This window comes from Dreissena polymorpha, chromosome 10 (assembly GCF_020536995.1).
Source record: "Dreissena polymorpha isolate Duluth1 chromosome 10, UMN_Dpol_1.0, whole genome shotgun sequence".
NCBI lineage: Eukaryota > Metazoa > Mollusca > Bivalvia > Myida > Dreissenidae > Dreissena > Dreissena polymorpha.
This window is the reverse complement of record NC_068364.1, coordinates 35,963,497-35,979,020: the sequence shown is the minus strand read 5'-3', so window position 1 is coordinate 35,979,020 and position 15,524 is coordinate 35,963,497. Positions and strand designations below refer to the sequence as shown.

The window sequence follows — 15,524 nt, the reverse complement described above, 5'->3', positions numbered from 1 at the left end:
ATAAAAAACTCAAAATCAAAAATTAATTCATTTTCGTTGATTTTGTGTGTAGACTGATCCATCAATTTAACATAACACATCCGAAACAAGAGATGTGTTCGTCAGAAACACAATGCCCCCTATTGCACCGCTTTGAATTTTTAAATATTTTTGTTTACCTTTCAGGGGTGGCGAAATCTCAAAAAACTATACTTGTCCACGGACAACCATTTAGGAAATTTAACTTGTCCGTTGCTGAACTACACTTGTCCGTTAATGTTTATATAAATTATAAACGCATTTATTGATTAATGTTAAAAAGTGTGGAATAAATCAAAATGAGTATGATTTGCTTGTTTTGTTTATAATTGTATTTCAATGATACATTCATTATAGCAGTATATTATAAACAATATAAAGACTTTCTCAAACTATAAATCTTGCGAAGCTAGTGTTATTAAAACATGTGCTGAACATAAGTACATTGTATTCTTAACACATTTAACTAGTTTAATATGTGGACCTCTTCAGACTGAGGCTCGGCTACTGGTAGCAATTTGATTATATAAACTGGTAACCATTGAAAATCTGTTAGCCAAGTTTCTTGAAAAGTTCTGGTGCGTTTACTTAGATCATATTTTTTATCATAATCTTTTTTAGTTTTTTGGGAGGTGGGCTGCTCAAAGCTTCGGGTTTCTGCTCCGTTGTTGAAGATTAAAAAAAAAAAGTTTCATCTTTACCATTAAAGTCGTCTTAAATAACAAGACAGACCGTGTTTTGATTATCTTAGATTGATACTTTTCATTTCCGTCTGATTGTAAAAATAAAGAAACCAATCTGTACACTGTCTAACAGTCGGGCCGAATGTTGAAAATGCGGCATGCTCCCGGTCTCTTATAGAATTAGGGAGATCACTGCGCAGGAAAGTGCGCGAATTTTAGCTTGATTGCTCCGCAAATAGCACTGACAATGTAATCGCGTGTCAACATCCGGTTTTGTAAAACTTAATTACGGCTTTAATACAATGTAATTTTGTATACCTGGACGCGACTTTTAAAAAACTTGTTGTCCACGGACAACTTAATTGAAAAATATCAGTTGCCCAGACAAGCAAATGTAAGACTCGGGCAACTCGGACATTTGATTTCGCCACCCCTGCCTTTGATCTTGAAGGATGACCTTGACCTTAAACTTCCACCAATCAAAATGTGCAGCTTTATGAGAACGCCGCTTTGAATTTTTTAATTTTTTTTACCTTTGACCTTGAAGGATGACCTTGACCTTGAACTTCCACCACTAAAAATGTGCAGCTTCATGAGACCGCCGCTTTGAAATTATTTTGTTTACCTTTGACCTTGAAGGATGACCTTGACCTTAAAGGATGACCTTGACCTTGAACTTCCACCACTCAAAATGTTCAGCTTCATGAGAATGCCGCTTTGAATTTATTTTTGTTTACCTATGACCTTGAAGATTGACCTTGACCTTGAACTTTCACCACTCAAAATGTGCAGCTTCATGAGATACACATGCATGCCAAATATCAAGTTGCTATCTACAATATTAAAAAAGTTATGGCCAATGTTAAAGTTTTCGGACGGACAGACGCCATATATTTGACATTTGACATTGAAGGATGACCTTGGCCTTCACCTTTCACCACTCAAAATGTTCAGCTCCATGAGATACACATGCATGCCTAATATCAAGTTGCTATCTTCAATAGTGAAAAAGTTATGGCAAATGTTAAAGTTTTTTTTGGACGGACGGACAGACTGACTGACATACTGACACACTAAAATACTGAGGGACAGTTCAACTGCTATATGCCATCCTACCCGGGGCATAAAAAAGCATCAAAATTCCCTTTATTTCCAAAATCAGAGATTAATGAATTCACAATAGTGATAGTTTGACAACCCCTCTAAATTTCATGCCAATCAATATACATGATTCCACATCATCAGAATAAGAATCTAAATCAGGAATCTATTCTTACTGTGGCTTGCACACAATGTTGCGTTTTCGTCGCTACCGTCCTTGCAATCGTTAATTCCATTACACTGCCAGTGACCAGGTATGCAGATATCAGTCAAATGACACTGGAAATATCCATTGGTGCAATTCTTCGATCCTGAAATACAAAAATTATGCAACTCTATAGGTCACCTTAATATTTTCCGTCTTTTTTCATTTCTAATGTGCTAGCACTGTCAAGTATCACAATCAAGTTCCACCTGCAGGCTTTTTTTCAGCTTTTTGGGAAGAAAAGCCATGGCTTTGAAATTGGGAATTATATCGGCATTTTCAAGAAATTGGGAAAATAAATTGGGATTTAAAACTACACGCATGAGTTCAGCACCTTTAATCACAAACAGCACAAGCACCATCATGATCAACAGTTTTCCACATAATAAGCTCACACAGAGTCTGCAGTCACATCAAGCACCATTTTATTAGGAGGCACTTCATCTTCTTCTGGAGAACTACTGCTTTCAACATGTTGATATCAGTCAGCACTTTGCTTTCAGAAATCAATCGTGAAGATGCAAAAGAGTCACTTGTTATTAAATTACTATCATTAACAATGGAAGGAGTTTCAATGGGAAGACTTGTACTTCGTGACGATGTTTGTTTATTTAATGACGCTTGCTTAAAAAAATCAACAGTTTTCATTTTGCCGCAAGGGTTTTGCTTAGGGATCATTTTCACGTAATATTTCGAATTGCGCGACATCTTTGTTTTCCATTCAGCCGAATCACAAAACGCTTGAATTTCATCGCAAATATTATATGCGCCTGAAAACACAATATTGTGCACACGAATAATGCCGACATTTTCCAAATCGAGGTATAGTCTAAAATCCGTACAAGACCGGATCGGACTATGCTTAGTTAAAAAGCAAAACAGCCTATGTCATAAGCGGTTTTTCCCAATTTTTTAGCAAAAATTGGGAGAAAAGTATACTTTTTGTGATTGGGAACATAGCCGAATTTTGGCTATAAAATCTGGCCAAAAAAAGCCCTGACGTGCAATCAGGTAGGACACTCTCCACCTACACTGGATTTTCGTTTAGAAAAGACTTTCTTTTAACAAAATATTCCATAAAACAAAAAGCGTCATCCCTGATAAGCCTGTTTGAACTGCCCAGAGCAATCTGGGACGACACTTTAGGCACATGCATTAACCCTTTGCCTGCTGGTAAATATGTCGTCTGCTAAAATGTTGTCTGCTGAATTTCTAAAATTAGCATTTTCTTCGATTTTTTTCAAAAGAATAGCAAACCGTTTGGATCCTGATGAGACGCCACGTTCTGTGGCGTCTCATCTGGATCCAAACTGTTTGCACAGGCCTTCAAAATTCGGTTCATGCACTGAAAGAGTTAAGTCCCATTGTCCCATAGTAAGACCCATAAAGAAGAGCACCACTATCCAGTTGCTAAATATCAAAACGAAATCCAAAAATTTCTGAGAAAACTCACTTATCCTCTAAAGAAGCTCTACTGACATCTTTGCGATGTAAACTTTAAAGCTGAAAGGCAGCCATTTTTTTAATTCTTTATAAAGTACCCGTAAAAGGCAATGAAAGAAAAACTACAAAATTCCTGATTGACGTCTGAAAAATTCCCAAAAGAAAGAAAAAATTGGCCAATGGGTATGTTAAGAATACTTTTCCCCAATTGGGCAAAACAATCGCTGAAAGGCCCTTATGAAAATAGGCGTACTTTCATGTGTGTTAAAAGAAATGTTTGCATAGCAGGCATCAATTGCTTAATTGACAGGTAAAATAATACGGTAACTTGACAGTTTAACTTGTGTCAAACAATTAACAGTATTCACAGTGATTTTTTTTGCTAAAAATTACCGCCGATTTTCAGCTGCTCCCCAATCGCAAAAATCAACGTTTTTTCCCAAAAAGCTGACCAAAAGCTCCCCAAAAAGCCCAATGTCCAAAAAAAAAATATTTTTTTTCTTAAAGAAAGAAGTCTCTTGTGACTTATGATTTCTTAACTCTAGATCTCAACTTTTTATTTAAACATCCTGCAAAATATATAACTTTAATTTAGTCCTTTTTATTGATAAATAATTCGCAAATTTGCCACTTTTATCAATTAAAACAATCCCCATTTGACCAGACTCCTTTTCCCAAAATGACAAAAAAAACCCCTGAACATGCACTTAAGAACACTTTTAATTCTGTTACTTATAATCATATTTATAATGCTTAATTTTTCCCAATTTCATGGTTTATCGTGCTTTTTTTCTCAATTTCATGGTTTATCGCACTAATTTTCCCAATTCAAACAGCACAGGCTGTAACAAATAAAAGCAAGAAATATCACTGATTGAAATTTCTTTAAAACAAAAACAGTAAACCACAATGAAATATAAAACTACTGCAGAACAACCCATACAATATTGACAATAAGTTTGCCACCCCAGGGCTGGTTGCTGAACACATTTACAGCAATTTAAGCCAATAGCCGTTAATTTTGGGATCAAGTTATTTATGTGACTTAATAATTGGCCCTTTAATGTATGTGTCAATTGGAAACAAATTTCGAAGCTTGAATAATTTATATATGTTGATTATATGATTGCTGAAAAAATTAATTCAAAAGTGTCTGAAGATGTAACCTTAACTTGCCTCAAAGTTTAACTTAAATTTAAAAGTTTTTAGCAATCTGGACCTTGAACTTACCACAATCAACCTCGTCGCTACTATCCGGACAATCGCCAACCCCGTTGCACTTCAGCTCCTTCCTAATACAGTTGGCGTTGTTCTTGCATTGGAAGTGCAGAGGCGGGCAGCCGCAGGTGGCAGTGAGTTCGTCCGAACCATCGTGACAGTCCACCACGCTGTCGCAGCGCTTCGTGAGCGCAATACATTGGCCCTGCGCCCGGTTGGCGCACGCAAACATCGAAGAGGGGCAGGATCGATTGGCTGAAAAGTGAGAAAAGGATTAAAGCGATTGGTTAAAAAGATAATAAAATATAGAGGGTTCAAGCCAGTCAAACTTTAGAGGTCTCATTTTGGATAAACAGAGATTAATGCATGTGCATAGAGAGTCGTCAAAGCATGAGGTTTTAACCCTTTCCCCCATAAGAAGCGCAGTGAAAATGGCTTTTGCAACCAGCATAAAACCAGAATAGCCTGCAAGTAACTTGCATTCTGTTCAGGTTTTATGCTGTTTGCTGCTCATCAGTATCTTAAGGGTTGGAAATGAAGCCTTCAAAACTTGAATCTGGTAAGACATGTGTTACATAAAATTTAACTTTCTTAGGGACTTATCGATAGTCCATTGTGTCTTCCCCGAACAATTTCGTACAGAGTTAAAATATGTATCATTACGTGGGAAAGGGTATGTAACTATGTTACAGTTCCAAAAGGCTTTTGGTGTGATTGTAGAAAGTTAATTTTGCTAAGAGAGGTTCAGGGTTTGAAAAACAAGGCAGGCACATGTTTTTCATTTTATTTTTTACCCTGTCACTTTAATTATTTAATTAAAACTATTGCTGATATTACAGTTTTGTTATTAATTTAATTTAATATTTTTCAAAAATATGAAAATATGTAAACAAGCCCCTTTAATAGTGCTTTTGAAAATCACCTGAGACCTGAAACAAAAATCACATGTTTTGCCAGAGGGGGCAGATATATATATGAAAAACATGTGTTCATTCCTGTAAAATATTGATTTAAATTAATTAGCAAATCTTGTACATTTTTCAATAGTCACATATTTAATGTTATTACATAAAACTATATAATTGAATGATAAGTGAATCCAAAGTTGATATTTAGCTATTTACAACTACAAGTGATTTTGTAAAATACAGCATTTTTTTTCCTCCTGTATAAAGTATCCCTTAAAGGCACTTTCCCAACCAAGGAAAATTGCAAAATTCCCTATTGCTGTTGGACAAACCAAAAACAAAAGAAAGTTTTGTCAATTTTGTTCCAAAGCGCATTATCTGCGACTAGTGAAAGAAACATGAGCACTGAAACTGAACATTTAAGCAAGAGAGCAAAAAAAACCCAAATATTTATATGGATTTGTGCAATTTAGAAACAATCAATAAACAAGAGGGCCATGATGGCCCTGAATCGCTCACCTGACTCATTAAGATCAGATGAAAACTATGACCTCTATTGTCTACACAATGTTTTTCTATGATTTGACCTAGTGACCTAGTTCCTGACTCTAGATGACCCAAATACAATCCCAATCCAGATTTCATCAAGATAAACATTCTGACCACAGTTCATAAATATTGGATGAAAACTGTGACCTCTATTGTCAACACAAGGTTTTTCTATTTATTTGACCTAGATTTTTACCCCAGATGACCCAAATACAATCCTTCCCAGATTTCATCAAGAATTCTGACCAAATTTCATAAAGGTTGGATGAAAACTGTGATCTCTAATGTCTACACAAGGTTTTTCTATTATTTGACCTAGTGACCTAGTTTTTGACCCCAGATGACCCAAATAAAATCCCAACCCAGATTTCATCAAGATAAACATTCTGACCAAATTTCATAAAGATTGGATGAAAACTGTGACCTCTATTGTCTACAGAAGGTTGTTCTATTATTTGACCTAGTGACCTTCTTTTTGACCCCAGATGACCCAAATACAATCCCAAACCGGATTTCATCAAGATAAACATTTTGACCAAATTTCATCAAGATTGGATGCAAACTGTGACCTCTACTGTCTACACAAACAAATTGTTGACGGACGGACGCACGGACACACGCAGGCACGCACAACGGACGCCGGACATCACACGATCACATAAGCTCACTGTGTCACTTCATGACAGGTGACCTAAAAATATGTGTCGGAGATAAACATGAACAGTTGTGGTTAAAATCCCATAGAAACAAGGGCTGTTTGTAAAACATGCATGCCCCCCTATATGGGCTATAAGTTGTAGTAGCAGCCATTGTGTGAATACGTTTTTTGTCACTGTGAATGGTGGTGGTGGTGGTGGTGGTGTAGTAGTAGTAGTAGTAGTAGTAGTAGTAGTAGTAGTAGTAGTAGTAGTAGTAGTAGTAGTAATAGTAGTTGTAGTAGTAGTAGTAGTAGTAGTAGTAGTAGTAGTAGTAGTAGTAGTAGAAGTAGTAGTAGTAGTAGAAGTAGTAGTAGAAGTAGTAGTAGTAGTAGTAGTAGTAGTAGTAGTAGTGGTAGTAGTAGTAGTAGTAGTAGTAGTAGTAGTGGTAAAAGTAGTAGTAGTAGTGGCAGTAGTAGTAGTAGAAGTAGTAATAGTAGACGTGGTGGTGGTGGTGGTGGTGGTGGTGGTCGTGGTGGTAGTAGTACTAGTAGTAGTAGTACTAGTAGTAGTAGTACTAGTAGTAGTAGTAGTAGTAGTAGTAGTAGTAGTAGTAGTAGTAGTAGTAGTAGTGGTAGTAGTAGTAGAAGTAGTAGTAGTAGTAGTAGTAGTAGAAGTAGTAGTAGTAGTAGTAGTAGTAGTAGCAGTAGTAGTAGTAGTAGTAGTAGTAGTAGTAGTAGCAGTAGCAGTAGCAGTAGCAGTCGCAGCATTACAAGACCAATACTTAAGAATGATCAAATGGGAAAAGGTAACATAGCACCAGCAGTAAATATGGGGCTCATTTACAGGTCAGATTTGGAATCTCTGCTGTAAAATGAGATTTTGAATGAATTAAAGGGAGGCAAATCTGTAATAAAAAGAACATGCATAAACCGTAGTTGTTTCCCTTGTTTGAACCATGCTAAATCCTTACAAGTTTGGAAAGAATTGGATGAAAAATTTGGACTTTATTGCATAAACACCATTTTCTCAATTCAAGGGGAGGTAATTCTGTACTTCATGGACCAATAATGCTCATTTTTTGTAGGGTTTGTGTCCTCATTGATATAAAGACACTGTGCAAATTTGGAAAGGATCGGACAAAAAATGTGGAAGATTTTTTAAAGTTTTCACAAAATAGGCAAAAACGAATAAACATGCAAAGTTCAACGAGCTCCTGCGGCCATGTTTTTTGACGAATCAAATTTCTTTGAACAACTTTTTCAGGGGAGCCCTCAAAGGTCATCCCTGTGAAATTTTTTAAAAATCTGATGAGCGGTTTCTGACAAGAAGATTTTTTAAGGTTTTTACCATATATGGTCATGGCGGCCATCTTGGTTATGTGATCAAATTTTTTTTAACAATTCTTTTGTCCCATGACCTAGGGATGCTCCACATGAAATTTAGTTGAAATTGGCTCAATGGTTTAGTAGAAGAAGATGTTTACAAATTTGTATACGGACGGACGGACGGACGCCGGACGCTGAGTGATCACAATAGCTCACCTCGAGCTATCGCTCAGGTGAGCTAAAAAGACACATAATTCCCAATGTGAAGATTTTCTGATGAAAATTTTCAACAATTCAGGGGTTTTGGCATTAATTCCCAATACTGAATTGCAGCAGTACTGAAACTTGTCTCTATAGGGTGAAAAATCCGGACATTAGTATAAACAAGCAAAGTTGTTGAATTGATATCTCTTGTCAAAAAACAGGGTAATAACTCTTATTTTAGAAAGTGTAGGGTTATGGTTCTTATGAAAGGTAATTCTCCTTATTGAAATCTATAAACCTATGAAGTTTCATGTTGAAAAACTGTGTGGTAAATGAGATATAGCTTTGAAAAGTTACATCATTCAAAAACAAAGGGAAATAACTCTTGTATTAGAAAGTGAAGGGTTATGGTTCTTACGCATGGCACTAATTCTCCTCATTGATATGTACATGTATACACCCAAGAAGTTTCATGTTGATATCTTATATAGTTTCTGAGATATATCCCTGTAAAGTTTGTGATAGACGGACGGACTGACGAACCATGCCAATTCCATATCCTTCAGCCTTTGGTAGGGGATAATAAATAAGGGTAAAGTAATACAATCACGTACCACATGTGAACGGGGATTCATCAGAGGCATCAAGGCAGTCCTTAATTCCGTTGCAGCTCTTCTCGAAGCGAATGCAGCCCCCATTCAGACACGGAAAAGCCTCGAAACCCTCATTGGAACAGCTCTGATTGGCTGTAATTAAAATATATTGCTTTAAGTTTTAAATTATTCAGTTCAGCTGGCTTATTTATGTGCTTAACTAAAATCTGGTCTGAATAAGCCCAAAACTGACATTAGTTTTTATTTGTGTGTGGCACAATATATTCCATTTTAATTTCTCGCAACAATATCTTTTCATACCACACACAAACACTAAATTTGTACATGATCATGTGTTGAATATATAGTCCCGCAAAAAAATTAATGCATTTTCTATCTTGTTAAATCTATGTTACCAGACCACATCTAACGTTGCAATTTTGGCTATTATTATAAGGAACATTGATTCTTTATGTCATAACTTAATTTTTCAAAATATTTTACGAAATTAAGAAATTAACGGTGATGGGTTTTTAAAACATACATTTTCATAAAGATCAGATGATAGTTGCAGAGAGATAGCAGAAATAGCTCAACACTTGAATGTCAGATAATGGGAGGGCCATAACTTCACAACAAAACTTCTGGCTCTGCCATTTGGGCTTACTATTTAACATGGTTGAGATATTACCTCTCTACACTTTAAATAGTTTGGCGATGGTCAGATGAAACAATGCTGGGAATTAAGAGAACATAAACTGCTTAAAACTTCTATGTAATTCCTCCTGTAATTTTGCAGATTATCAAACTATGGACAGTTATTATGCCTACACGATTTGTTTTTGAGTTTAATGAAGATCCAATGAAAACAATGCTAGAGAAAAGAAACTGCTAAAAGTGTAAGTTTAAGATAAGAGCCCTAACTATACAATTTCTGCAACCTGTTATACATCAACCTCTTTTAACTTAAAAGACTTAAAGTCATTCTGAGAAAACTGGGCTTAATGCATGTGCGCAAAGTGTCGTCCCAGATAATCAAGAATTACACTTTTTTTCCATGCATATAGCATTTTTCATTTAACCCTTTACCACTCAAAGACACCAGGGCTTTTTTAAGCGGACGCCCGCTTGCCCGTGCCAGGTTAAAATCGTCGCGGGCAAGTGATTTTCCAAAGTAGATAGTCCGCTGGGCAAGTCCGTTTCGTATTAGCATTATTGCGATATTTTAAAAACTTTTCCCCTTGTATCTATTTATTTTCTTTGGGTCAATATATTTTTTATCAAGTACAAGTAAAACGAGATTTGATTGATCGCTTTCGTTGTATAAGCCAATCTAAACGCTCAAAACAAGTTTTACTCGGCAGACGTTTCAACATGGCGGACAGTATATGCAGACCGTTTAAAACTTGCTAAGAATGCATATGAAGAGTTTCTCACTATTTTAAACTGTGAATAACTTGTATGTTACATATTCACAGTTAAGAATAGTGAGAAACTCTTCAGCAACATGCTTTTCCAACTCTGAACAATCATTTTCACAGTACTATTTTAATTCTTCCCCCCTTTTAATTTATGCCATTACTTGTACAGATATAGTGACAAGTATACCGTTTTAAAAATTTAATAGTAATAAACTCTTCATATGTATTGTATTCAATAGTGACTATTCAATGAAATAAAACTGTCTAGATTTTGTTTTGTTGACAACTGTATATTATAACAAGAGCACCGCCTTGCGGGTGCAGACCGCTCATCTATTTTCTTTTTAAAGGTGAAGGGACTCTCATTTTCAATCACAAAGGAGGGAGGGGTGGAGTGAAGAGGGGTGTATAGCATGGGAATGTGAAAAAAATGCAACTGGGGGTATAGTGTGAGGGTGTGGTGGTCATTTGTGAGATGATCTTAAAAAAAAATAAAAAATAGGGGGGGGATTCGGGGGGGGGGGGGGGGGGGGGGGGGGGGAGGGATTTGGATTTAGGGAGAGGGGGGGGGAGGGCACGGGGGATGGTTTGGGTGGAGTCTATTGTGGTATGTCAGGTAAGAGTAGTTTTGTCAAAGTATCAATCAAATCTAATCATAAATAAAGAAGTTATGGCAATTTTAGCAAAATTTAGTAATTTGACCTTGAGAGTCAAGGTCATTCAAAGGTCAAGGTAAGATTCAACTTGCCAGGTACAGTAACCTCATGATAGCATGAAAGTATTTGAAGTTTGAAAGCAATAGCCTTGATAGTTAAGAAGTAAAGTGGATCGAAACACAAAATTTGACCATATATTCAAAGTTACTAAGTCAAAAAAGGGCCATAATTCCGTAAAAATGACAACCAGAGTTATGCAACTTGTCCTTTTACTGTACCCTTATGATAGTTTGCGAGTGTTCCAAGTATGAAAGCAATATCTATGATACTTCAGGGGTAAAGTAGACCAAAACACGAAACTTAACCAAATTTTCAATTTTCTAAGTATAAAGGGCACATAATTCCGTCCAAATGCCAGTCAGAGTTACATAACTTTTCCTGCACAGTCCCCTTATGATAGTTAATAAGTGTTGCAAGTATGAAAGCAATAGCTTTCATACTGTAAGAATAAAGTGGACCTAAACACAAAACTGAACCAAATTTTCAATTTTCTAAGTATAAAAAGGGCCCATAATTCTGTCAAAATGCTAGTCAGAGTTACATTACTTTGCCTGCACAGTCCCCTTATGATAGTTAGTAAGTGTTGCAAGTATGAAAGCAATAGCTTTGATACTGTAGGAATAAAATGGACCTAAACACAAAACTTAACCAAAATTTTCAATTTTCTAAGTATAAAAAGGGCACATAATTCTGTCAAAATGCACGCCAGAGTTATCTTACTTTGCCTGCCCAGTCCTCTCATGATGGTAAGTAAGTGCATCAAGTTTGAATGCAATAGCATTGATACTTTCTGAGAAAAGTGGACCTAAACGCAAAACTTAACCGGATGCCAACGCCGACGCCGACGCCAAGGTGATGACAATAGCTCATATTTTTTTTTCAAAAAATAGATGAGCTAAAAACGATTATTATTTTATTTTTGATACATTGAATATAGCCGAAATTAAATCTAGCATAATAATGCATGTGAATCAATGCTTTAAAGATCAAATGACAATAAAAAGTTGACTTCAAAATAGGGCAACCAGTTTTTAATGAGGGCAAGTAGATGTTCAAAGTAACTTGCCCCCCGTTCAAGTGAGTGTCAATTTCTTACGTTAACCCCTGAGACACACTTTGCTGCATTTGAAGTCTCTTAAAAATCGATTTAAATTAAATACCTTTCTTACTTGATCCAACTTTCAAAGGCTTTGATTTCAAATCTAAGATACATGTACTGGTGAGCAGCAAACTAACAGTTACAGTTACTTGCAGGCTGTTCTGGTTTTATGCTGTTTCCACAGAGCCATAATCCTTTTGCTTCTAAGTGGGAAAGGTTAAGGTTAGCCCCTTCTGAACAAACATCAAGTCAAGGTGAAAAGTGTTGTCCCTGATATGCCGGTGTGAACTGCACATACTGATCAGGGACCACACTCTATGCACATGCATTAAGCCCTGTTTTCCGAGAGCAAGGCTACATTAAGCCCCGTTTTCCGAGAGCAAGGCTGCATTAAGCCCTGTTTTCTGAGAGCAAGGCTGCATTAAGCCATGTTTTCAGAGAGCAAGGCTGCATTAAGCCCCGTTTTCCGAGAGCAAGGCTGCATTAAGCCCAGTTTTCCGAGAGCAAGGCTGCATTAAGCCCTGTTTTCCGAGAGCAAGGCTGCATTAAGCCCTGTTTTCTGAGAGCAAGGCTGCATTAAGCCCAGTTTTCCGAGAGCAAGGCTAAATTAAGCCCAGTTTTCCGAGAGCAAGGCTGCATTAAGCCCTGTTTTCCGAGAGCAAGGCTGCATTAAGCCCTGTTTTCCGAGAGCAAGGCTGCATTTAGCCCCGTTTTCCGAGTGCAAGGCTGCATTAAGCCCCGTTTTCCGAGAGCAAGGCTGCATTAAGCCCCGTTTTCCGAGAGCAAGGCTGCATTAAGCCCCGTTTTCCGAGAGCAAGGCTGCATTAAGCCCGTTTTCCGAGAGCAAGGCTGCATTAAGCCCCGTTTTCCGAGAGCAAGGCTAAATTAAGCCCTGTTTTCCGAGAGGAAGGCTCACTTGAAGGATACTCAATCATGGAATAAATAAAACCCTCACAAACACTTTCCTGATGTTTGGTTAAGTTAAAATGAAATCTGTAAGAATGTTGCCAGCAGAAACATCAGTGGTGTCTACTGACTGACAAACTTGAGTCCCAGAGAATGTTATGATGCACAATTATTTACTTCATTAAACCTAATTGTGGACCACATGTTTCTTCAATGGTATAAACTATATTTTATTGTCAAATAAACTGAACATTTAAATGATAATTATGCTTTATATATGGACTGCTAGTAGTGACATTTTAAAATGTCCTTGCGCAGTTACATAAATAAGCCTTAAATGAATACAAAGTACAAAATAATGAGAGCAAACTACATGATTACATTATGCAAAGGTCCCAACTGTAACTTGGAACTATTGGGGTTGAAAAAAAACAACAAGACTTTAAATTTACTGTTTCACACTGCAGAGTCCTAAGATCAGAGTAACAACAAACCATGAGGGCAAAACAGACTTTTACAGTTGAGGCTCATTCTGCAAAAATAGGGCTTAATGCATGAGCATAAAGTGTCTCCCAGATTATCATGTGCAGTTTGCACAGGCTAATCAGGGACAAAACTGTCCCCCTGAACTGGATTTCAGCTATGAAGAGACTTTATTTAACTCTTTCAGTGCTGGAACCGAATTTTGAAGGCCTTTGCAAACAGTTTGGATCCAGATGAGACGCCACAGAACGTGGCGTCTCATCAGGATCCAAACTGTTTGCTATTCTGATAGTATTCTTTGAAAAAATCTTAGAAAATGCTAATTTTAGAAATTCAGCAGACGATGTTTTAGCAGACGACAAATTTCCCAGCATGCAAAGGGTTAAATGAAAAATACCATTGCAAAGTATCTTCCATGATTAGCCTGTGCATGATTAGCCTGTGATGACACATGGGCACATGCATTAAGCCTGCAGGCTCATATGTGATGACACATGGACACATGCATTAAGCCCCGTTCAGGGCTTGACACTAACTTTGTATACCTACTGACCCAAAGGACCACCAGCTTTCAGAAATTACTGGTCCTCCAAGATTTCAAGTGGTCCAACAATTTCTATGTAATTTTACCTCAATTTCAACTTACTTTTCAGACTAGCTACAATGTATTGTGCATTTATAAAAAGAAAACTATACTTTATTTTATGCTTTCCGTTGGTTTATAGAGAAATATCAGTGAATTACAACTGATAATTTCACTGTTTCAAACAATGAAAATTATTGATAATTTTCACTGTTTATGTTAAATGACGTCATTTTTTTTTACGAAATGACGTCATTTTCCCAGCGAAATTCTTTAGTTAAACTCTTTAACAATGTATATAAACTGGGAAAAAAGCATAAAATAAAAAGAAAATTTGTTGGGTTCGGTGGATTATCGATTTTAATTCACTTGTGATCATAAAAAATATATATTTTCTATGATCACTCGTGAATTAAAATCGATAATCCACCGAATCCAACAAATATTCTCTATGTATTTATTGAATATTCATTGCTTTTGCCAAGTTACAAAGGTATGCGCATTCTTGAAAAAATAAGTCATTTTGATGAAAGCGGCAGTATTCAGCATTTTCACGACCTTAGAAGGCTAAGCTTCTTCCTTGCTTTTTTAGCGTTTTCTTTTGCGACATTTTGTTTATGAGTATCTGAATTTTGATGGGCTTGAAGAGAAGGCTACAATTTACACACCCTGTTACATACGAATGTCCTTCATCTTCATCAACAAGGGCCTTGGCAAAGTACTTTACACAAATTCTACATGTCATGTGTTTTGGGGTTGAATTATAATCAACCCAACCAAATTCTTTTACCCATGAATCAAGAAATTTTCTATCTCTCTTATCCTTTTCATATTTTCGCTGTACTTCAAGCTTCTCTTCATTACTTTTAGTTTTTTTTAGGTGGAGGTTCAACCACCCCAGAATGTAATTCCACATCGCGAAAACTTGTAATCTTGAAAATACGCATGTTTACTCTCTGGCAATATCAAAACATTATTCGGCGCCCTCCAGTGTAAATTCACACCGTAAACAAAGTATATTCTGGTTGTACTAAGATCGATGCTGATTATTGCTGCAGTTTCAAAATAATAAATACCATATTTTGTTCATATCTCGATCCAAACGATTCGAATTTTATGTTAATTTGTGTATCAATCACGGCAAAGTCCGGATACATTTGCAGGATACATTTGCGGAACGCAAACTGATTTTTTGATCGGACAACAGGTTTTTGTCATCGGGGCATCTAGAAAATTTGGAATTTCCAATATGTTGCTATATTTATCTCGGTCTCGAGTCAGCCCATAAAATAATGATGAAATTAACAGTAAATTATGAACTGTTGAACATATAAAATTGTTTTATTGATGAAAACGGTTTTCCACCAGTATTTCACAATAAGCTGGCCAGGATTTTTTACTGGTCCGACGGATCAACCAAATTTCTTGTTT

General features: G+C 36.5%; 1 protein-coding gene across 4 annotated transcripts in view; it reads right to left on the bottom strand.

Annotated features, from left to right (window-relative positions):
* LOC127848190 (prolow-density lipoprotein receptor-related protein 1-like) overlaps nt 1-15,524 on the bottom strand; it is a 188,257-nt gene that overhangs the window by 108,191 nt on the left and 64,542 nt on the right. For all 4 annotated transcript variants that reach the window (XM_052380489.1, XM_052380494.1, XM_052380490.1 and 1 more), the window contains exons 26-28: nt 8,907-9,038; nt 4,681-4,923; nt 1,979-2,113 (exon numbers count right to left, since the gene is read on the bottom strand). In XM_052380489.1, the coding sequence (XP_052236449.1) occupies nt 1,979-2,113; nt 4,681-4,923; nt 8,907-9,038 (510 nt within the window). The remainder of the gene's footprint in view (nt 1-1,978; nt 2,114-4,680; nt 4,924-8,906; nt 9,039-15,524) is intronic.